This window comes from Aethina tumida, chromosome 3 (assembly GCF_024364675.1).
Source record: "Aethina tumida isolate Nest 87 chromosome 3, icAetTumi1.1, whole genome shotgun sequence".
Taxonomy (NCBI): Eukaryota; Metazoa; Arthropoda; class Insecta; order Coleoptera; family Nitidulidae; genus Aethina; species Aethina tumida.
Genome location: NC_065437.1, coordinates 35,000,972 through 35,024,373, shown reverse-complemented (window position 1 = coordinate 35,024,373; position 23,402 = coordinate 35,000,972). Strand labels below are relative to the sequence as shown.

The window sequence follows — 23,402 nt, the reverse complement described above, 5'->3', positions numbered from 1 at the left end:
AATAGTACGAAATACGAATTATACGTAATTAGGTAATCACATAAATGTATACTTATATAATATTGGCTATAATATCTATTTTTTGAAAATTTCAAAAAATATCAAAATTATTAATAATCTAAAATTTAATAAACAGATTATATTCTATAATGATTTTACCCACTCCGTATAGCAAACCAAAAATTGTATGAAATTTAAATTTTTTGGTTGCACAAAAACCTTTGATTTGTTTTTAAAAACTAGTATTTAAACCGAAATAAGTGATTTAAACACTCATTTTTACGCCTGAATGTGTTAAAAACGTCACTATTTCATGAATAATTCAGAAATATAGAGTAAGTGGCATATTAGAAACTGATAAATCTTCAGGCAGACTACGAAAAACCACCCAACTACAGGATAAAAAATTGTGCGTATTGCTGAGGTCTTTCCATTTTTATTATCGGCCCATATTTTCGATGTATATGTCCTATACGTTGAAGACTTGATAATTCTGGGTTATAAAGTTGTAGGCCAGCAAAGAAACCACTTGTACGAAAGAGGAACATCGCAGCCAGAGTAAAATTTGCCCAAGAGCACATTGGCTGGACAGTGAACGACGGAAATAAATTGTGTGGAGTGACGAATCCAAGTTTAACCTGTTTAACAGTGGTGGTACTGTTTATGTTCGACTTCCGAAATGTGAACGAATAAATAAAAAATACATAAAGCCAACTGTTAAACATGGAAGAAGTTCTGTATTGTATGGGGGTGTTTTTCTTCGTACTGCGTTGGTCCAAATCGCCATATAAAAGACATAATGGATTGGTTCGTTTATAGAGTGTCCTTAGTAATATTTTGGGGCTATATACATATATTTCAACACAAAAACGATCCAAAATACACCTCAAAATTGGTTAAAGATTGGTTTTTAAGAGAAAAGGCCGAAGTAATGAAGGATTGTGGATCTGTAGTAAATACTTGAACGAAAAATCAGCGGTACTAATATACGAAACAAGGCCGATTTGTTTGAAAAATTGTATGAGGGTTGGTATTTAATAGAACTGTGGTAAATTGATAAATTGATTGATCCGAGAGTTGTGAGGCAGTTGTAAAAGCCAAAGGGTACCACACAAAATATTAACATGATATAACAATAAAATAAATCTTTTATTTGTTAAATAATATTATTAAAATATTCCAAGAATAGCTATATATATTTATATTATACACCTATACATGTATATGTGGTAAACCATCGGGTTTTGCACATACATAGGTGTAATACTAAAATTATTAAAAATTTCAATATTCAATATTTTTCAAAAATTCCAAGCATTATGGTCAATGTTGTATATATGAATACGTGACATCTCAATAGATTTATTTTCTTTTACGTTTTCCTGTGCTAGGCACTAATTGCAAAAGTTAAATTACTCATTCAAACAATCATACCTTATCTATGCATGTTTAATTACAAACTTGGGTTTCTCATACGTTCTGGTGCTATTCTTTATACTACAAGAAAGTATAATTATTTTTGTACTAAAAATAAAGTAAAAATTAAAAAGATTTCCTTTATATATGTAAATCAGGTATTTAAACTTAAAAAATATTAGTTTATTGCATACTACTATAAATTAAACAACTTTATTCATTTTGTCTTCTCAATAGATAATAGTTCAAATATACGTTTCAATAAAGTAGTTTATAAGTACAACACATTATAAACAAATTTGATGGATAAAATATTTAGGAAGGCATTTTCAAATTACCTAATTAGAAAAGGTAGTAAAATTATTAAGTTGAGTTGAACATGATAATAGATATTATCATGTTCAACATTATAATAATTATTATCGGAATTATTTTATAGGTTATGTAATTTATATTTATTACTTAAAAATTTACACTTTCAGAATTCTTGGGCTTGAATATGTCAACTGTTGAAAATCCTGTGGAAAACGCAATTAAGACGAAACTTATAAAGGAACTTAACACATCCTATGTAGACGTCATAAATGAATCATACATGCATAATGTGCCTAAAGGATCCGAGACACATTTCAAAGTCGTAGTTGTGTCAGAAAAATTTAACAACCTTCCCCTGATTAAGGTAAAAATAATCACATAACTTTTACATAATTAATACAATTTCATGTTATTATAGAGACACCGTTTAGTGAATGATGTGCTTAAAGAAGAATTGCAGAATGGAGTACATGCCTTGTCTATATTGGCAAAAACTCCTGACCAATGGAATGAATGTGATAAAAATGTGGAACCAAGCCCTAACTGTAGAGGTGGATTTGGAAAATAAATACAAGCTTTATTTTAATAGTCACTTCTCATTTAATAACTTCAAATTGACACAATATTATTGAAGTAATAGTATAACACACAATAAAAGAAAAAGCATTTATTACTGTCATGATACAAAACTATCTAATCGAAGTTTCCCTTCATTCTCTGTCAAATAAATTAAGTCTGCCATCGTTTGTTCACAGATTGCCTCTTCTGCTTTCTCTGACATCTGAAAAATACCAAAATTAATTTATAATACAGTTATTATTACAATATTAATACTAACTGGCTTATAATTGTATTCAGTTAAAGAAGGTGGAAATTTGAAATTGGGTCCAAAATTAACTGAGACTGTTGCACTTTTATGTATGGATAAGGCCGGATAATAAACACCCTGGTACACGCCCTCAAAAGCAACACCCTGACATTCTCCATTTTTGAAAAATAGTATTTTACTTTCTGGTAAAGACTTCAACGACTTTAGACGTTCTTGAACATTGTCCTTGTCTTCATAATACAAATGACTCTTAAATTTGACAAGAGGCTAAAACCAAATAAACATTTTGTTTTAATAAAAGCATTAAATAAGCAAAAGATTAATAAATCCTTACCCGGTCTTTGTAAGTGTTTGGCACAAGACGCGTGTTGGTGTCTTGCGGTAGCATAATCATAAATCCAAGCGTGTCGCCCTCGCCATAACCAGAACCATAATGTTTACCAGCTGACTCGTGGAACCTGGTGCCCTTGCGGGACCGCCACGAATATCCAAACTTGTCATAGCCCAGTGGCGCCTGCAGATTTGCGTAATCCTGTCCCCAACCCAAACGTGTGGCGGAGCCTTCAGGCATCTCTTCGATCGTGGCCTCCCAATACCAACATCCCTTAGCCACCGCTAAAACGTTTCCAATTACACCAAGTACAAACTATCTATCTAAAATGTTTTACCATGTGTGGCTCTAACTGTCGAGTATCCTTTTTCCCCAGTCACCGCTAACCGATCCTCTGACACTTTCAACTGAGGCGCCCTGTCATGCAATGCTAACAAACAAGTACCGGGGACGGAAGTGCGATACAACCATCCCGGTATCGGTTTACCCGCCCAGTCGGAACTTTCATCGAATTCCTGCAAAACCAACATAAATATTGGGGAAAACGTGAATCAAACATACGAACCTGACGGAAAGGTGCATGAGGATCAGGTTCCGCCAGTAGATATCGGTACCCATCTTTGTTAAACGGATGGTCGAGCGGGTAGCCGTGGGAGGGTAGTTTAGGAACGCCAAGGTCTACACCTCTGCCCTTCTTGCCCTGACCACCCAAATCGCCTGGAAATTTCCTTTTCGCATTCCTGGACTTAACTCCTCCAGCCACTGGAACTGACATGACAAACACATTTTTAATATAATTATCTTATCTCGGCGTCGGTTATCTGCGTACCCCGAAAAGGTTTTATTATTGGTGCACCTGGCATTTTTATGTCATTTGACTTTTCAATCTGAGCAACGTGATTGTTGGACATGTAATTGTGATTGTTTTCAGTTTAATGACAACAATAAAAGTTAATCACTTACTAGAATTGATTTGAATTCTATTTTTGAAAAATTACTGCATTCTGAAATATAGAACTGTGAATTTCATTTTGTATTGTTTAATGTCTAATTATAAGCTAATGATATGAAAATATAAATAGTATTATTAAAAAGACATTTTCTGCATTTTAAACAATAGTGCTTAATGCATAAGTAGGCGTGTAGGCAAAAAATTTTTTATACATTTATTAAAAATAAAAGGATTGCCTCTGATGACATAAAAATGCTCTATAAAGGTTAACACAATAAAATATTAGTATCTAATTTGTAATTTTTGAGTACAACATATTCTAGTGAATATACAATATTCAAAAAATTACATCCTTAAAAAATACAAGATGGCTAATATAAATAACCAATATATCTCATATAAAACATTAATGTTGAAGATAACAAAAAATTTAAGAGATGTCACTATTTGTTAAATTCTCATTAGATTATTTTTTAAGAAACTTTTGATTAAATTTCACATATTACCTACCATCATCTTCATCAAACATCTCAATTTCAATTGTTTCCATGTTTTAAATTCACAAGAATGCACTATAAATGTACACTTAGTAATAATCAGAAAATTACTAGTTTCAACAATCAGTGTAAAACTGACTTGACAATACATTTGCACATGCATTTTACATTAATCATAATAGGTAAACAACAATTATCTGTTCTTTTGTCTACAATATCAAGTTACTACTAGACTTCTTACCATGTTGAATGCCCATATCAGTCATTTTCAATGTTCCACTTCTGATCATAGCCTCATAATTTGGCTTGATCTGAGTCAAATCTGTGTTGATTAATCCATAAAGTTGCCCTTCAGTAGGATGATCCTCAAACACAAACAACAAGTGTATATCCTTTATTAAGGCCTTAGTCACCGTCACATGCCATGATTGCGTCACTCTTCTAGAAGTTGTTGTGAGTGCTTCCCAATGATAGTCTATGTACGGCACAATTTCTTTTTCCCTGTTGAACATGGTTTTCACTGTGCCATCTTTTAAACTGGCCTGTTGTAAGTTTGCTATTGCTGTTACACACATTTGTGAAATCTCTGTAAAGTTAACAACAGTAAGTTTCAATTTTGTTTGGTACTTGTTATTTACATACGTGCTTGACTTTTTTTGAAGCTCTCCAAACCAGTTGGTGAACAATTTTTGCAAAGGAATATGTAATTTGTCAAGAATTGTACCAGTTTTCCGAGTTGGTAACCAATGCAGGATTCATGGAACCACCTATTGCAATTAGCACACAACAATTCCACAATGTTGAGGTTTCGTTCCTTACCACTGCAAAATTCATTACTAATCACATGTTTTATCACATTTAAACAACTTACCAATAGCAGTTGGTGCTTTGTTGTTCAATTGTTTTCTTGTCATTTTTATCCGCTTCATTTGTTTTGTCCGCCTCATTTGAGACAGTCATTTGTTTGTCTTCTAATGTGTCAGGTGGTGTTTTATCAGAAGGCGGACTTCCAGTTTTGCTGCCGGAAAAATAAACACATTAATCGTTAGATTTAACGATGAGTTTAATTCATTTGCGCACCTGGAATCGGTGTCTTCGGCCATAAACATTGAATTATCAAAAAAATGTAGTTTAAGGTTAATTTAGCGCTCTTAGCCAAGTCGAGAACCAATAGATGCGACTTTTGTACAAACGCTCATTTAGAGATGGCAGGTAAATAATGCGTTTGTGCAATCTGGGTTGCATAACATTTTCAGTTAATTTCCATATAGATAAGCACATCTAAATCTTTGAATAGAATATGTGGTTTTCATTGGCTTTACTATTGACATTTTTATCTATGCAAAAAAATGAAAAATGAACATTTTATGGTGGTGAAGTTACGAGAAAAAACAACAGGTCAGGATGTAACTGTTAATATCTTATGCTCAACAACATTAATATAAATAATGTTTGTAGAGCCCTTCTAAACGAAATAAACGGAAAGATAACGTGCTCCACCTTAAAGAAACCTCCGCCATACTTGACTAGCCCAATGGATTTCACAATTAAAAGTAATATTTTTAAATGCAAAACTAATAAATAGGTAAATAATTTATATATATATATATACATATATTTGTAGTATATAGATTTTTATACACACACATATATATATATATATATATATATATATAGGTTTTCTATGATTTTATAAAAAACTTTAGTAACAAAAGTACTTTTGTAATGATACAGAAAATAAATCATTCCTTCATCATATGTTTCTTTAATAATGATTGATTGAAGATGATAATCTTTCTGAGTCATATCGAATATACTAATTGCAACAATGAAAGAGATCATCTTTGAAAACTGTTTAAATATGAAAATGTGTTTATATTGTCCTGGGTGATTCACATACTTATTCGTTAGAACGGAAAACAGAAAACGTGTTAATGTAAAATTTTTATAGTAAATATAACTTGACTTGATTTTTCTAATTTATTTTTAACAAAATATCATTTCCGGTTAGGATGTAACAATGTTATTTTCAATGGAATAGAATGGATTTTAAACCTTATAGTATTTGTTTAATAATTTTAGTAATTAGTATTTAATTTTTTTCCATGATTTTTGACAGTTTGATGATCTAATAAATAAGTGTCTGTAAAGATAGCACTTTTAACTTTGGAAACTTCATTTTTGACATCACTAGAATACTCATTTTTTTACAGAGAGAGCGTTATTTACGTTTAATTTTGTATATTTTGTTATTTTCAATAAATAAACTGAATATTAATAGAGATTTTATCAAAGCTGTAATATTTATTTTGTATCTGACATTACATTATTTTTTTGGTAAAATATCTGTTAGTGCCATATACAGTAGGAAAAGCGTTTGACCCGTCTGAATTTAGAGAGTCATCATGTATGACAGAGACAGGAGAGTCCCAAAGTGGGAGGCTTACTGTTTTTATTGCACATGATGTCTCTTTCAAGATTCAGATGGAACAAACTCTTTTTGTACTGTATATTTCATGTATAGGGAATGAATACACCAATTGTATAATATTCAATTTAATAGGCTTCGCGCCAATTCGTATTATAAGTAAATCTTGAATGATTCTATTTGGTTCCTTTCATTCGCTCATGCGCTTCAAGGTCGAGCTATTGTTTCAACGGTAGGAGTGCTGAGGTTTTCTATTGCGAGCCTTTAGTCAACTCTGACACAAACAAGGTTTTCATTCATTCCGACTCTTCAGTTTCAAAAACTGTTTGCTCGAGTCCGGTGGATTCTATTTTTTTCATTACGATATACTGTCGTGAGTGGTAACACGAAAGATTTATTAACGTAAATTAGCGGTTGACTTGATAGAGATAGGTAATCAGAAGTACAATAATAAACAAATTATTTTGTTGGTCATTTCTTTTATTTTCAAAATGTTTGCTATAAAAGAGTTTTTTATTCATATCATTCGAATTGTATGTTGTTAATTATGCGAAAATAAAAATAAAATATTTTTTTTTCTTTTTGGTCTATATACTAGTCGAAAAGCGTTTGATTCGACTGAATTTCTAGAGAGTCATCACGTCACGACAGAGGCAGTAAAAATGTGTAAGTTTGCCCTGTAGTGGGACACTTCCACTGTATCTGTCATTCATGATGTCCCTAAATTTATGGAAAAAAAATCAAAAATTGTTGAAGTTACTCTTTATATTCAAACCTTATGAGCCGCCACAGGCCTGAACTTACCAACTTCAAAATTGGTGGCTCTACAGACATTTTAGTAAGTTTGTATGTCTAAATTTAAAAAAATCAAAAAATGTTGGATTTAGATGAAACAGAAAATGAAATATTATATAAAATAAATTAGAATGTAGGTCAAGTCAAGTTATAACTGCTATAAAAATTTCAAATCAATATTCTCTATGTTTTTCATACTACTAACGTATAAATTAGGCGAATCACCGTATACGTTAGTACGTATTATATTAACAATTCAATTAGGCATTTATCTACAACACAGATAATATATATTTGAGACCTATTTGGGGGCGGACATCACATGTTTCTAGAGTTACAAACACAAGCTTGTGTACTTTGGTGAAACGTTTCAAATTTTTAATGAATGTATCAGAAATATTTCAGAGATATAGAATGGTTCGTTCACTAGGGAGTTAGACAATTTATTCACAGAAGTCAGTAGTTTACTAGTTTGAACTTTTATCACAAGAGAACTTTCTCATGGGAGTCACAGCAAGTGGATTCGTTCAATGTTACCTTGATTTTTTAACATTCAGTTTTTTAATATATTATACGATTTATTAAAATAATTTGATCTGCAACCTTTTCAAAATCATATGCAGGAAACTATAATTATTAAGAAGTTCTTTTGTATTTCGAGAAAATAATGTACATTGAACGAGTCGTCGTCGTGGAAAGGTCAACGACGACAACAGGTGCAGGCGTCACCAGCAGAAGCAATGACAGGAGCAAGAGAGCCTGCACGATCGAAACCGTGACCGGCCAGTGGAATGGCGGCGGCGGTGGTGGTGGAGACGACGCGCGCCTCTTGGGCGGTCGAGCCGTCGGTGCGCACAGTATTGATTGCCGCAGCGGGCGACGCCGCTGCCTCTGCCCGTGTCCGTCCCAAGTCTGGCGTGTGCGTGCGTGGCGCGGTCGGTGTGCCGCCGGTGTTAGTGCGCTGCGAACGCTCCATCGCTGCCCGTCTCCGTCTCCTCGGAGCCCCAAACACACCACTCATTCACCCGCTCACACAGTGGCAGTGTCCGTAGTGCCAGTGCCCGATCGGCCACCCCGGAGGCGGCGCGGATGACTCCAAACACACGATGACCTGCGATGAGGCGGCTGGCGAGCCGCCGTCTACCGCCCTCAACGTCACCTCGGACCCGTGTCTCGAGGTGCGGAAGTACTGGTGCTTTTTGCTGTCCAGCATATGCACGTTCCTCGCAGGCCTGCTGATAGTGCTCGTGTGGCGCCTGTTCGCGTTCCTGTGCTGCAGCAAGGAAGCCGAGTATGGGCCGAACGATCCCAAGCAGAAGGAGCAGAAGGCTGCCCGACAGGGCAAGCAGGAGTTCGAGGGCACGTTCATGACAGAGGCCAAGGACTGGGCGGGAGAACTCATATCCGGACAGACCACCACCGGTCGCATCCTGGTAATTAAGCGCTGCTGCTTCTTCTCCCCCACACAGACATGACCTACATACATGCTAATATAGGTTAAACTCGCCCCCCAAATCGCATCAATATTCGTTTACCGCTCGTATCAAACCTCTCCAACAATGAAGCAAACAACCACACAACAAAGTCTGCTTTTCTAATGGACGGTGTTTCGTGTTCGATGGACGTTATGTTAAGCATGATCAATAATATGCCTATTTTCAAACACGAAATTACCATACGAGGACAAATTACAAAAAACATCCTCCCCATCGGCAACACAAAGAACCTCCAAACAATGGCTTTAAGATTCGAGCTTCACATCTTTCATTCCAGCAAACATGACCTACATTTGTTTGCCCAAACCTAAATGTAGATTAGGATAGATTTTCCATAGAATGTTTATTACTTACCTAGATATTTGGCACATGTTCTCTACTTAACGAATTAACGGTCATTTGTGGAAAATTGTACCAAAAGTTTCAAAACATATAATTTTATTTTATTTTTTTTTTTTATTCAGAAATCACCAATCCTTGCAGGTTTATTATATTTGGTAATTAGTAATTTACTATTTCCTTTGAAATTAAATACAAAAATACTTATGACAATCTCTTTGCCAATATTAATTGTGGTACAATAATTACTCTGTAATTAAGTAATTAAGCAATTTAAAAAAAATATTAATTGTAAGATTGAATAATACATTTATCAAAATATTTCAGTCCTAACAAAAAATTATATATATATATATATATATATATATATATATATATATATATATATATATATATATATATGTAAATGTAATTATTATATAAATTATAAATAAATGATCTATTTTACTTTTGCTATTTGTATGGGACTAAATATATTACAAAATATAAAGTTACACCCAAATACATGTCTTTTTAAACGTTCGAAATAAAAAATAAAGGTAAACGCTAATTGCCATATGATTACATGCACTGGCAAGTGTGCTCCACTTAACGCATTAAGTAGTGACAAGCGCACGAGTTTATTAATATCAGCGATCTGAGAAAAAAGGACTGTCCGAGTCAACATTTAAAAATACCCCGCATCTTTTAAAGCAAAGGTCGACCAACTTTACTATTGATTTACCGTGCGTAGCTTTCCATGATTTTTCCCAATTTTGCTTTTTCTATTGTTATTTTGATTGAACGATTTACAGTGGTCGAGGGACTTTGAGAAAATGGTTATACTGTTATTTTATTGTTGGTTTCCATATTTTGACTACGGAGATCATCGTGTAAAATTAACATGTACTGAATGATTCATGGAAAGAATAACGTCACTTACTCGTAAGTGGTAACTGGAATTTAATAAATTCCTGATGTATTTGTAATATTTGTGTAAAAGAAGAAATGATTCGATACATATTCAATGATTTAATTTACAATACACAGGTGTGTACGATAGTGATGTATCGATCACATGACTTTCGGGCCCACTCTATATATATCTTTGGAAAATAATTTATTAAAAATCTCGTTCGAACTTCTTGCCAACTTATAAAAATAACAACTATTTACTAGTTCGTATTAATTATAATTAACAGAGCAACGGATGCCCACAAAACCGTGACACTAAAACTAATTATAGAAGAATATTTCGAGTTTTGACCTTTTTCGTTTTTGCTCAAATTGAAGCTGATGCGGCGGTTTCGTGTCTCTGATAAATGGATTGCAATTGGCCTAATCCGGAATTATTATTATCTGTTTTTTAAAGATTAAAGTTGAACTTAAGGCAATTACAAAATACAAAAAGCCAAGGATGATTAATCATGTAATAACAACATATTAAAATCAAATTAACTACATGTAAAATTAAATTAGTAAGTAATTTAATTAAATAAAAATTTAAAATATTGCTTGACAACTAAATAATTTTCCTAATAAATTATATTATTTTATTTTTAATTAAAATTGAATACGTTGTATTTGACATCAAACACGAAGGTCTAAACTAAATGAGTTTGTCTCTCCCATATTAGTCGCGTCGCATGGATTACCACCACACCCACGTCAACCCATTCAATATTTATAATGGAAAAAGGAATAAAAAAAATAAATGATCAAGTAATGGGTTTTTCATTTCGTGCAATTAGTAATTTATAAGGAAAATTGTCAATTAACTAATTAATCATTGGAAATTGATTAAATTATGTTTGTAAACTAAAAAAATAGTAAAAAAAATAGCAATTTATCGATTAATTTTTGTGTTACACTTCGACACTTTAATAACACCTTTGGCCTTAACGTGTTCTTTAAACACAAAAAATTGAATTATCATAAATCCTAATGGCTATAATATTTAACGAAAACTGGCCTCGTTTCTTCATGAAATCGCGACGGTTTATGCGATCTATAAATTTGGTGAAATGCGAAGTTCGCGAGTTGATTTCCTTTGAACGACACGAACGTTCTGCTAAAAGGAAATCAATATGACTTTCACTGCGTTTCTTTCGCTAATATTTGCCGTAGTTTTGGAAGTATTTAATCTCTGAACAACCATAAATCACCCCTTAAAAAATATTAATTAGCCGTGCATCAATGAGAAAAAATAATTTATCTAGGTCTATCTTAGTCAAAATTAGGTGAATATCTTGGAAATCGACACATCCAGCTACAAACTCATATAAACTTATATTTTGACATTCCAAAACTTTTCTCAAAATATAACTTTATACGAATTTAGAGCTGGGTATCTCGATTATAATCAACCTATAATGACTGGACTACTGGATTTGTCTAATTCGTCTCTGAGTAAGTCTTTCTTGAACTTCAATGTTTAAGAATTTACAGATGCATTGATCATTTGGCTTCTTAGTAGGTAGTCAAAATGTAAAACTCCACACACACCTTCCACTATAGGTTCATTTGAATCTCTCTTAGATTAAGAATTTTTTTAAATACTGTCCCACTAGGTTTAAATATGAATGGGTACACTGTATGTAAAAGCACAATTAGAAATTATTTTTTTAACTTTTTGAAGATATTTATTGCAGGAAGCCTCTTCCTTATGATTGATTGATTCATCAGAGTTAGTTGTCAGGGTTCAGGACAAAATGTACATGTTTTTCTCTTCAGTTCATTCTTGGCGACGTTGAAACCAATGAAATCATAATTAGCATGTTCTCCAATCGTATTGCGAATGCGATGTGTTAGTCTTGTTGTTTTAGTTTATTTTTGAATTAATATACAAAATTTCACGAATTTAGAACTTGAATGCAAATACTAAAATATTGTATAAAAATAATAAAACACTCCAAAACGTTTATGTTGAGAATTGGGTTAAGTACTTTTTGATTTATAGTATATTTGAACAGACACATTCAAGCATTGGTGCTCCTTTTCAACAACAAAATACTGAAGGTGCTTTTGTCAAGCTATTATTTATATTAATTTAAATAATTAATTAATTAATTAGATAATTTGAAATTCTTTTGAAATTAAGAGTTTTTTCCATGTTATAAGATAAAAAAATTCTTATATTTTAAGGTAAAATAACAATATTCAATATTTAACTAGTAAATTGTTTTATTGATTACAAAAAATTGAAACTTTATGATGAAAGAGTAAACTATTAGATTGTTATTTTGTTCGTGTTGTTTGTACTGGCATCATTTCAGGCACAATTAAATTAATTAGTTTCGTTTGTTTCAATTATAACAGAATGATATTTTAAAACTCTATTTTAGAACAAAAAAACGCCAATAAGAAAAATATTTTTTTGAAAATAACCTAACTATAATAAGTAATAGCGTTATTCAAGTTTTTTCAGCCTTATAAACTACGTCTGAACGCCACTTCGATACATTCTTTGTTCCAAAATTTTAATTAATCCATTGATTAAAAAAAATTTACGAGTTATTCATGAAATTCCGATATTGGGAACGTCCACAACAATGCCATAACTTTTTCCAACTCTTTTATTTGTTCGATCTATAAAACGTATTGATAAAATTTGACACCGTTTGGCTACTTGCCAGAGCACGCTGTAAATTATATATTTATACCGCGCATTCTATTGATATTTAATTTGAGCATAATTTGAATTTTAATAAATCAATAAGTTTCCAACGGTGTTGAATTAATAATCGTGATGAAGTTTATTGCCAACATCGTTCAGTCTATCACGACACATATTTATTTCCGCCAGTTAGGATTGAAACGGACCGATTTATCACAAATATTGGTTTCCATCTCGTTACGTCTGTTTCCTTCTGGCTTATTTTTCACTGATTCGAATTATCAAAATTTGATCGACGGTAATAAATTTTTGTGTGGGGTAATTCTGTGGTTTTTGTTATGTACAGGAAACTGATAAATTTTAATGATTAATTGTTTTAATTGGTACCGACCAAAAACAAAATAAAACGATAATTGCAGTTTCAACCCACCCATTTTTGAATAGGGAACAACAGTTATAGAAATCTAGAACTGGAGGCGTCGATATTTTTCATATTGTACATAAATGTGTTCCTCAACAATTGTATATTTGTAAAAACCGTAAATCATGCTTGCAGTGTAAAATATTCATAAAATCGTCCGAGAACTGTAGTAAATTTAAAATAGATTTAGCATTAAAACCAATGAAATGATACAAGATAGTATAAATATTAGTTTAATATTGTCATTTTCGCAGCGAATAAAAACGATAAAAACCCAATTTTAGAATCTATTTTTCGCGTACATGCCACTACGTCTGGTCTGAAACGATATCACACTGTTTTAATTAACGTGCAACACGCAAATGCATTAATTCAGACTTTTTTTAGTTTTTTTTTGTTGGTTAATGTTTTATTATTTATTCAAAGGAGTTTTAAATGTAACATTTAAGTTTATATCTGATTTATTTCAAAATATTTCCATATTTCGAAAAAATAACTATTAATGATGTTTGTTTGGTAAATTATCAGTAATTAATTATTTGTAATGAATACTTACTATCATAATATGTTCATTAGGTCATTAGATAATTAAGCAACAGTTACTAAAATTTAGAAATAAATCTGTAAGTTTGAATATATTAAATCAATTTTAGTGACAGTTTAGTGACTATCCTAAGACATAAAAATAATGAGACAATATATTATTGACTTTACAAGAATAGAAATCAGTGTCATTATTTGTATATTATTTTCTTTTATTTATGACTTAATTTACTTATTTCTATAAATAAAATTTAAAATAAAATTTGTTTTCATTTATTTACACTACTCATTATCTGAATATTTTAGTCTTTTTAACAATCATTCAATAAAATTGTGCTACAGGGCTTCTTCTTACATATTTAAATGTTCAAAATTTCCTTATGAATGGACATTATGTTGCTAAATACTATCGAATCAACAGTATTTATTCAAATGTTATTTAATATGAATGCTTCACACACAAAATAATTTATGTAAATTATTTAAGTTATCCTTAATTTTATTTAATAATCAGTAAGTTAAATGAAATTTAAACTATAATTTTTTAATACAGTTTAAATATGTTAATTAAGTAAAACGAACTTATTAAATCTTCGAAAGTGTAAACCTGTAGAACATTAACGGCATGTTTAACGCAAACAAAATTTTATTACCGTCGTAAAATACCTAAAGCTCATATTCTCGGTTAATTACTAATTACGTTTGTATTTATCGACTATTTATTGGTAACTAATATCGTAATATTTTACAGATGTTTGCCATTATTGGTTTTTAATATTTCACCCACCAATTTACATCTAATAACTAAATTAAATCATAATTTTGCGATTTCTGTCGCATCAAAAACTGGTAAAACGTGAGTGGAGTGTATTTCGATATTGTGTCAGAATAATCGGACGAAATTTTATTTTGTGTTTCTTACGTTGACATCCCTAGTGACTGTATAAATAGAGTGGCATTTAATTTTAGCCGCAAGGCATATTTATATGTAAACCGCGGACGAAAATACACCGAAGAAGTGTATCGTTTCGTTCGCATTCATTATTCGCTTTGATCAAGTGCGGCGAGATACGAATTAAATTTTCAATTGTTTATTGTCGTTGCTTTTCCTAGATATAAACTGTTGAATGATACCGTGCAGAAGTTTCAACCACCTGTCGCGTTTGTTTAATGGAACTTTGTTATAGTATAACATGTTTTATGTTTATGATGTTGCTTCAATGAAAACTGCAATTTTTTGTAATACACTTATTTGTTTTATTTTTATTTTTGTTATTATTTATCTGGTAACGCCTCATTTGTTTCATTAATAGTAAGTTACCTACGAATAAATTTCTTAAAAATGAATTGGTCGCATTTCTTTTTAGTTCAAGATTACGTTCATCTTATAAAAATAATAATTTTTTTTTATTTAATAATAAAATAAATATTCATTGTACACAGTTTTTATATTTATATTATATTTTACATTATCCTAGTTTACAACAAAATTATATAATAAAAACATTCTTTACATAATAGGATAATTCGGGATTTCTGAAACCGAAAATCATATAATTTGTTTTTGTTTGACGAATTCACTGAGATAACGACAAATCTAACAAATTTGAGTTTTGTGATCTGTTAAATTTTTCAATCTCGTTTTGAGTTTTCTGCCAATGCCAATTGTGTAACCTGTTTTAAATGTATTGCCCTCTTGTGATCTTTTAATCGGGTGTTCACCGTACGTCGGGTTTCACCATAATAGGATTTGTGACAATCTCCACAAGGTATTCTGTGTATTCCTGGGTTGACCTCTTGCAACTTGTTCATTTGTCGTGATGTTATGTATTTTATTTTGTGGTAGGAATATTATCTTGTAAGTCAAGCAATAACACCACCGTACTATTTGTGATGGGCTGAAAAGTCCTGAGTCTAACAAAGAATTTTTTGTTCAAAATTAGCTTTATTCATCAACGTAATCTCCATCAAGAGCAACGCAATCATTACAGCGCCGTTCTAACTTCTCAATACCACTTTTGTAGAACGATTTATCTTTTGCCTCAGCGATAACCTCTTCATTCATGCGAAATTTCTTACCGGCGATTTTGTGGATGTTTGTTGATGCTTTCTGGTGTTACCGCTTCATTTGTACGTCCACTGCGTTCTGCATCATCGGTGTCTCTACGACCATGTTTGAAGTCAGCAATACAACGTTTTATTGTTGTTTCTGATGGAGCGGAGTCATCATAACACTTTTCAAGTCATTGTTCCACTTGATCGGTATTTATTCCCATCAAAAAGTAATGTAAAATTTAAACACGAAGTTGTGTTTGATCCATTGTTTTGAAAATAACAAAAGTAGCATCACTCTTAGCACAATAACTCACAAACTAATTAATAGAATATCATGAAATTTTAACAGCTGTCCTTTGAAGATGAGTACTAACTGAAAAGGAGGTGGATGTAATAAAACTAGCACCATTTATGTGTTACATCTTTTAATTCGGTTTCTAGACATTCCTCATCAGATAACAAAAGCTCAATCGATCAATGGGACATCAAAAAATGTCCATTCTCTTCTATTTTTACTGCGAATCTAATACTTGAATGTTTACCATTTATATATGCAAGGAATTCCAACTGTTTATTTCTGATTGAAAGTATCGGCTACATATCTAAATCAGCACTTCATGAAAATATTGGCTGTTTTCGATAATGGTGAATCCATAAATATGAAACAAGTTGATGTTAAACATCAACAAAATATCTTCTTTCTAACAATGTTCAATTCTTAGATTAAAAGTTAAAGGAAATCATATTGAAACGACATATAAAATAATTCAATAAAAATCATATTGAACAAAGACTTTTTGCAAACGGTTCATTTTATCGATGTCGATCAAGAGTACCTTTTTTAGTTTAAGGTTTATACACTTCAAAAATATTACTTTTGTATCTTTATAATGCAGAATGTGACAAAAAATAGCATTGTATTAGATCTAGTACTTTAAAAGTTATTTAAAAACAAACGATTTCCGGGGACGTCCATTATGGGCTCGTACCTCCGTGAAGAAGGCCGTAGGAAAAAAATTAATAGGAACTTCCCGAATTCTCACATATTCTGTGACACCATGATGTCAATATATTTTTTATATATAAAAGAAATATTTTTTTTTTTTTGAACCATAATATTGATTTAGTAATTATAATAAAAACGTCCTCAATAAACATAGTTGAATTATTCTTCTGCATGTCGTAATATGAAATATAAATGTTGTCTGACTGGAAAAACTTTTTCCAAGTTGATAATATATTTTTCCATATAAACTTTAACAGCATACAAAGCGATTATTGTAGACGCTATCAGCAGAACGTTTTATAATTTTCAAATCGATATGAAAGCAAATCATGCCTATTAACATAAATGGAGTCGACGTAAAAGAAATCGTTCAGGAAACGGGATAAACGGCAGTCAAACATTAAAGTCGCCGAATAAGCTCCATTAGTTAGTTACACGCGAATGGAATAACAAATGATCAAGTTTCCATAACGGATTAGCTTAACAAATGGAACGTTCCACTTTCGTGCTGGTAATTTAATTTATTTTTTCTTGATAACTAAGTTAACCGATGTCTTTATTAGTGAATTATTGCTTTCATATATGTTAAGAGCATTCGCCATTTTTGAAAACAATCACTAAAATGATTCTCGATTTTTTAAAACAAATTACCACCGTCAAGTTCAATAAAAATGCATCGCTTATCGCCTGAGAATACCGAAATTGAGGGGCTACAGCTATGTCAATGTTGAAAGCTCGCTTATTCATGATGTATGAGTAAACTCATTATTATTCCGATTCCTCTCCTTCTAAGCGACGCGTTCGCCATAAAAATATTCAATAGGTTTCCAACGATATTGGAGTTTTTCCCTCGGTTTCGGTAAATATATTTTAGTCAAATTACATTTTTCCAAAGGCGATCCCATGAATTTAAATATTGCAACAACCGCAGACATTTTAATATTTTCTGTACAGTGATGTCAACCGGGCTTATTGATTTCACATAAAACAACTCACGTTTCTTTCCAATATCTAGTTCAGTTATTATCAGCTTCGTCAATCGTGGTGACTCACATTTCGCATTAAACCAGAGTCACGGAACAACAAAAAGACGCCACTTCTTATTTAAAATTGATAGGTTCTAATCATGTCAGTGTCTGGAAAGCTCACTTGTTCATGTTATGTGAGTATGTTTATTATTACCATATGACGTGAATCCATATCAGCAAAATATTCAATAGGAGCACAACGAAGGACAAATGTCCATTTTACCGTTTTTTGTGTTTGTGCAAGCGTATGTGAAATTCGTATTTTTTACTGGGAAAGGACTAATGTTGTTTTCGTCTGGATCGTTAGACAATCATATTGTAATAATTCAAAATTATACTACAAATTCAACAAAAAAAAATTGTGTTACTGTTGTAAAAAGTTTAAATAACGTTTACAACAACAAATAATTCCATTATCCCATGTTTCACATTATATATTATTAATTACATAACATAATCGTTATTTTATTTATATAAGCATCTTCTTAAGAACAGGTTGACCAGTATCAGATAAGAGATGAAAATTTAATGACGAAAAGAAAATTTAAAATAACTGTTATATGTAACTATGTAAAGAATTTTGATTTGAAGTTTTACGTTTTCTATAGGACGAATCTTCTCGTATCAGACACAACCGACAGTTACTCACCATTTGCTTATCCATGAAGATAGATCAGATACGTTTTTGTGGAGATATTTCACTTTGTTCATCGATTTCACCGTCTAGGTTTTCTGAGGAGAAAATTAAACGACTGAAGAGAAAATGAATATTAAGTTGACTTATTTCAACGTGAAAATCGAAATGAATATTTTGGTATGAATATATGAAAAAATTCTTTTGTCTCTTTTTTTAACAATAATCAATGTGACATCCTCTAATAAAGTGTGCAGTTAGTTTTCTAAAAAATTCGATAGAGTTCGCCTTTCAACCGACTGGGTAATCGAAATTGACCAATAAGATAATTGTCGATTATACCACACATTAATAGAAAACCTATACTGGTGATTCTCTTTAAAAAAGTTGAAAACAAAAAGCGATAGGATATTAGTGTATGGGATATTTTTTATTATTTTTTGATCCTCTATCATGCGGTGCTAGAGTTTGTTTTATGTCATTCTACATAGTTTTGGCTTTTCAGGAAGTACATATTATGTGAATATACTACCAATACAATTGAAATAACAGTAATTTCCAGTTAAGCGTTTTCCCCATAATCCATAGTTATCAATTAAAAATATAAAGTCTAAAATTTAAACTTTCTATAGTTCATAATTCTTCCTAACGAAGTTATTTCAATTCTGAAAGTCGCTTAAGTATATAGACAATGAATGTCATAAAAAATATTATTTTCGAGTTCAGAGCACTAAATAATATAAAAGAATTTCAAAAATTGAAATTAGTAAACCAATGAAATTTATATATAGCTTCCAAACTTTGAATTGCATGGCAAATATTCAGAATTACAGTTGCATACCGTATCGAACTACGTAAGGCTCGAATCTCAGAAGGCTTATTAATTTAACAACTTATTAAAATAACAACGGTGGCGAGAAAATGAGGTAAGCAAACGTCAGTGAATAAGAAGCGCATAATGGCGCCCACCGTCGACAATACACAAACTCCTGCACTGGGTCGGGGTGAGGAACGTATTGATCCCGTGGCGGCCGATTCCTGCCACTACAACTCGAGCGTTCGGCAGGACACGGCCGATTTCCTGTCGACTGTACGGAGAACCTATGCCCCCCCTTGAATGTATTGTCGATGGTGAATGGTACGGTGGCGGATCGGTTTTCACGGCATTTTGCTGCTGTTGACGTTTCTAAGCGGGGGATTCTTATCGGGCATGCGAAATAGGTCATCGCAGGAAATTGACTGAAGAACGAAATATGTTAATAAAATAAAATGTTTTATAATGCTGTTCTGTCCACTTTACTTTGAAAACGGGTTTTTAATTAAGATTTTTCGTAAGAGCATAACATTTTTAATTACTGAAAGTTTTAGTCGCAGCGATTTAATTAATATTTTACTACGGTTAGTTCTTTTCATCAGACTACCATTTTTATTAAAACTCAACGCAGTTAACCCAAGCTAAGCAAAAAAGTTTGCGGACTCAGAAGTCTATTTTCTAGGGGTTTCTCCTTTTTCTCTTGTCGCCACTGAATATTTTTTTAAAATTATTACGCTTTTAATATTTTTGCACAATTTAGAAAAAATGTATTCTTCATTAATTTCAATTATAAAATCTGTTATTTAGATATTTTTGTCTTAATGTTTGAAGAAAGATAAAATAATCTTTATACAATACAAAATCAAGTGGGTATGATAAGATATTTAACGTTTTAATAATTAAAGAATAAATTAAACATTTTCTATATTTCTTTATTAAATTAATCAATATAAATTTTATTCACACTTGTGAGAAACGTCATGTATTAATAGTAGAATTTACGTCAATTAAATGCATAATATTTTCTTTATTTGTAACTGTTCTTGTTCTTTTTCTATCTGTAGTTTCAGTTCTCAATATGTCTGATTCACGTAACTGTCGCTCAGTGGAAGGGAACTTTCTAAGTAGGTAAAATTTTTCTAGAATATTTTTCTGCTTACAGACTTACAACAGCTTAAATCGTTTTAATTTTTTTCCACGATTAAATCTCTCAATATTTCAAAAATCTCTATGATATTCAAAATTAATCAAGAGTATCTTTTTTGTGCAAACAATATAAAAAACTGAAATGTAGATATGCATTTTAATAAAATACATACAAATTTATTTCGAATTTACTAGTTTCAAGCCATTATCTAGACCTAGAGGCAATTCTTATTGCCATAATTAATTTTTCAGTCGCTTATAACAACACGATCAATAAAAGGCTCATTGGTGTTGCGTGCAATGAGGGAATTGTTATTTGTCAAACGCCTAATTTTGTTATCCTCACATAATTTATGTACAATTCATTTGTTCAACTATTTAATGAATTTTAGTACATGGAGTCTTTTATAATGTATAAATTACAGCAATTTGATGACCTAGTTTTTTATTAATATTTTATCTCCAATGTACACATTAACGTTTAATAAATATAACAGATAAAATCATACAAAATATTAAGAGAAACATGTTCAAAGTATTTTAAGCTTTCCGACGAATGTTTGAGCATAACTAGGGTAAGAAATTAATTATTCCGATAAATCTGTAACTCTCTCTTCGAATTTCGTGAAACTCGAGTTTATCCATAAACTTCCTTACGCCATTCAACTAAAGTGAACTCTGGTTATTCCACATTGGATACATTTCAAAGAAAATTCTTGTACAACTAGTCCGCCTTTTCTGCCGAACAAATTTCGTTTGATTAATACCTAGTTCTTAGATCTCAAATAGAAAATTTAAATTTGTCGCATTTTTGTTAATGAACCATCACTAATAAATTGTTGGCTCATTTTCAGCTAGAGCGCGTAGAGAAATGCAAACCCGTATAAAGCATGTTTATGCCAAAAGATAAGGTGAAAAACTTTTCTGTCTGCCGAATTATCCCGTCACACGGTTTTTTCTCTAACGAAAATACTCCACGGTTCTACGTAGGTTTCATAGTCGCAGAGCCAATGATGTAAATTTAGGCAAAAAAATCACTTTCTGGCTCGCGAATTAATGTCATTTGTTATAAAGAAAGTATGACAAAACTGTGTGCCAGTGATGAAACGGGCGACGTGGTCTGGGACAGTTTTTTTTTTTCATGCTGTAAACATTCGAGTGATATTAGATGAATATTCCGCTGTTCCGTGGATAACTGCCAATTGTCTGTTAAAGAATATGTGTTCACGTTAAAAGTTCACCTCCAAGGCCGTTATTTGATTCATATCAATTTTTGAAGAAAAATCAATAGGGGTCATTTGTGTTGGGCAGCGGCCCCAATTCCAAAACAAACTTGTCTTACACAACTGTCCATTTGAAGTATTGCAGCTGATCACGCCAACCGCATAAATCATTAATGACTAATACCCATGAATGATTTATACGTATTGACAAAAGCCATTTTAATTTTAGTTGCGCACCTTAGAGCATACTTGGCAGTAAAACTCCTCATTCCCAAGGCGTTCGCTATATTGGCAGACATTTGCATACGGTCGGGACATTGTAAACAATTTGACAAAATGCTAATCGCTTCCTCCTGCTGGCGGAAATCATATCAATTTTACGCTTCCAGTTGTCCCGGCCTGTTATCTGATTTGAATACCTGGCAATTTATGCTAATTCATTCATTCCAACACCGTTGCTACATTTTATCTACGGTAACGAACTTGTAACATATCTTGCACTTTCGAAAAACCGATTAAATAAAATAAAAACTAACCTTTTCGACTCATCAAAGGGCTCAAAAATGTCGCATTCAAACCGTTCTGTATAAAGCGAACGTTTCCTCTTAACCCAAATTTTCCACCAACATGAACATCCATTGTAACATCCTTTCCTATTCCTCGATTCTACCGCTCTTTATTTTACATGGATTACATGGATTGGTTGATTATTCCGCTTATCCGAGATTTATGGGACGTTCGCGATCCGACAGTCATGTCGTTCTTTTAGGTTTAGTCGTCGAACGGGCAAATCCGTCCATTGTGGATACTGTGAATTAAAAACGAAGAGATGGATTTATCCTACAAAACGACTTTCTTCTGTCTTACTTGAAATCTCATTTCACTCAGCAACTTAGTTCTGAATTGATGTTTTTAAATTTAAATTCAAAATAGACATATAAATTCAAGTTATTAAAAAAACTAAATATTAATGGTGTACTAAATAATTAAAATATTTAAATATAGTATTAATCTCATTACCACTGTTTTGCAATATTTACCAAAAATACAATATTTTTAATATAGTGTTATTCCTATTTTTATTTACGTTTTATTTATAATGTATCAATGAAAAACATAATATATTAGGTAACTAAAACATTTTCTGTGTAGTATTAATCTCATTTCGATTTACTTGTAATGTTTCAAAAAATTATATCTACAATATGTTAAATATTGTATTTATATAGACTTTAAATATTATTTATATTTGTTAATGAATTATTTTAAAATATCGTAAAAATGTATTTAGATTAAAAGCTAAATATATTCTTCTAAATATTTGAATTTGGAGCTCTTTTTTATTTAATTAAAACAAAATAGACGTTAAGATTTTTAATATTAATGTCTTTGTTTATTAATTATTAAATGAACAGTGGAATATATTCTTCATATTAAAATAGTTTCACAAATATTCAATTATTTTCTTCCAAATATTTGGATTTTGAAATTCCTTTTGTTCAATTTAATTAATGACATCCACAAATTGTTTCTAGTCTT

The 23,402-nt window shown here is 31.5% G+C and overlaps 3 protein-coding genes across 9 annotated transcripts in view; 2 read left to right on the top strand and 1 right to left on the bottom strand.

Moving 5' to 3' along the window:
- Positions 1-574: 574 nt before the first annotated feature.
- Positions 575-2,317, top strand: LOC109603141 (bolA-like protein DDB_G0274169). 2 transcript variants are annotated; one of them, XM_020019601.2, is made up of 3 exons: positions 575-1,026; positions 1,899-2,095; positions 2,150-2,317. In XM_020019601.2, the coding sequence occupies exons 2-3, from the start codon at positions 1,916-1,918 to the stop codon at positions 2,297-2,299; spliced, it is 330 nt and encodes a 109-aa protein (XP_019875160.1). In that variant the 5' UTR covers positions 575-1,026; positions 1,899-1,915; the 3' UTR covers positions 2,300-2,317. The 2 variants fall into 2 exon arrangements, with proteins under 2 accessions (XP_019875160.1, XP_019875159.1); XM_020019600.2 differs by lacking the exon at positions 575-1,026 and adding an exon at positions 1,631-1,767.
- A 66-nt stretch (positions 2,318-2,383) lies between these two features.
- On the bottom strand, positions 2,384-5,525 carry LOC109603140 (set1/Ash2 histone methyltransferase complex subunit ASH2). The gene is made up of 9 exons (XM_020019599.2): positions 5,421-5,525; positions 5,212-5,358; positions 4,983-5,161; positions 4,582-4,926; positions 3,457-3,659; positions 3,229-3,406; positions 2,895-3,175; positions 2,570-2,827; positions 2,384-2,512 (listed from the first exon to the last, which is right to left on the bottom strand). The coding sequence occupies exons 1-9, from the start codon at positions 5,447-5,449 to the stop codon at positions 2,408-2,410; spliced, it is 1,725 nt and encodes a 574-aa protein (XP_019875158.1). The 5' UTR covers positions 5,450-5,525; the 3' UTR covers positions 2,384-2,407.
- A 2,970-nt stretch (positions 5,526-8,495) lies between these two features.
- LOC109595401 (calcium-activated potassium channel slowpoke-like) overlaps positions 8,496-23,402 on the top strand; it is a 54,535-nt gene continuing 39,628 nt past the window's right edge. For 2 of the 6 annotated variants that reach the window (XM_049965328.1, XM_049965330.1), the window contains exon 1: positions 8,496-8,996. In XM_049965328.1, coding sequence (XP_049821285.1) covers positions 8,670-8,996 — 327 coding nt within the window. In that variant the 5' untranslated portion in view covers positions 8,496-8,669. The remainder of the gene's footprint in view (positions 8,997-23,402) is intronic. The other 4 variants (XM_049965329.1, XM_049965331.1, XM_049965333.1 and 1 more) reach the window with 2 other exon arrangements.

Excerpts from the sequence above, each read along its gene's own strand:
- LOC109603141 (XM_020019600.2), top strand. The coding sequence starts at position 1,719 with ATGGATAAAATATTTAGGAAGGCATTTTCAAATTACCTAATTAGAAAA. Across the intron at positions 1,768-1,898 it reads AAATTACCTAATTAGAAAAG|AATTCTTGGGCTTGAATATG; the intron begins GTAGTAAAATTA and ends TTACACTTTCAG. Across the intron at positions 2,096-2,149 it reads ACAACCTTCCCCTGATTAAG|AGACACCGTTTAGTGAATGA; the intron begins GTAAAAATAATC and ends ATGTTATTATAG.
- LOC109603140 (XM_020019599.2), bottom strand. The coding sequence starts at position 5,449 with ATGTTTATGGCCGAAGACACCGATTCCAG. Across the intron at positions 3,407-3,456 it reads CTCATGCACCTTTCCGTCAG|GAATTCGATGAAAGTTCCGA; the intron begins GTTCGTATGTTT and ends TTGGTTTTGCAG. Across the intron at positions 3,176-3,228 it reads GACAGTTAGAGCCACACATG|CGGTGGCTAAGGGATGTTGG; the intron begins GTAAAACATTTT and ends GAAACGTTTTAG.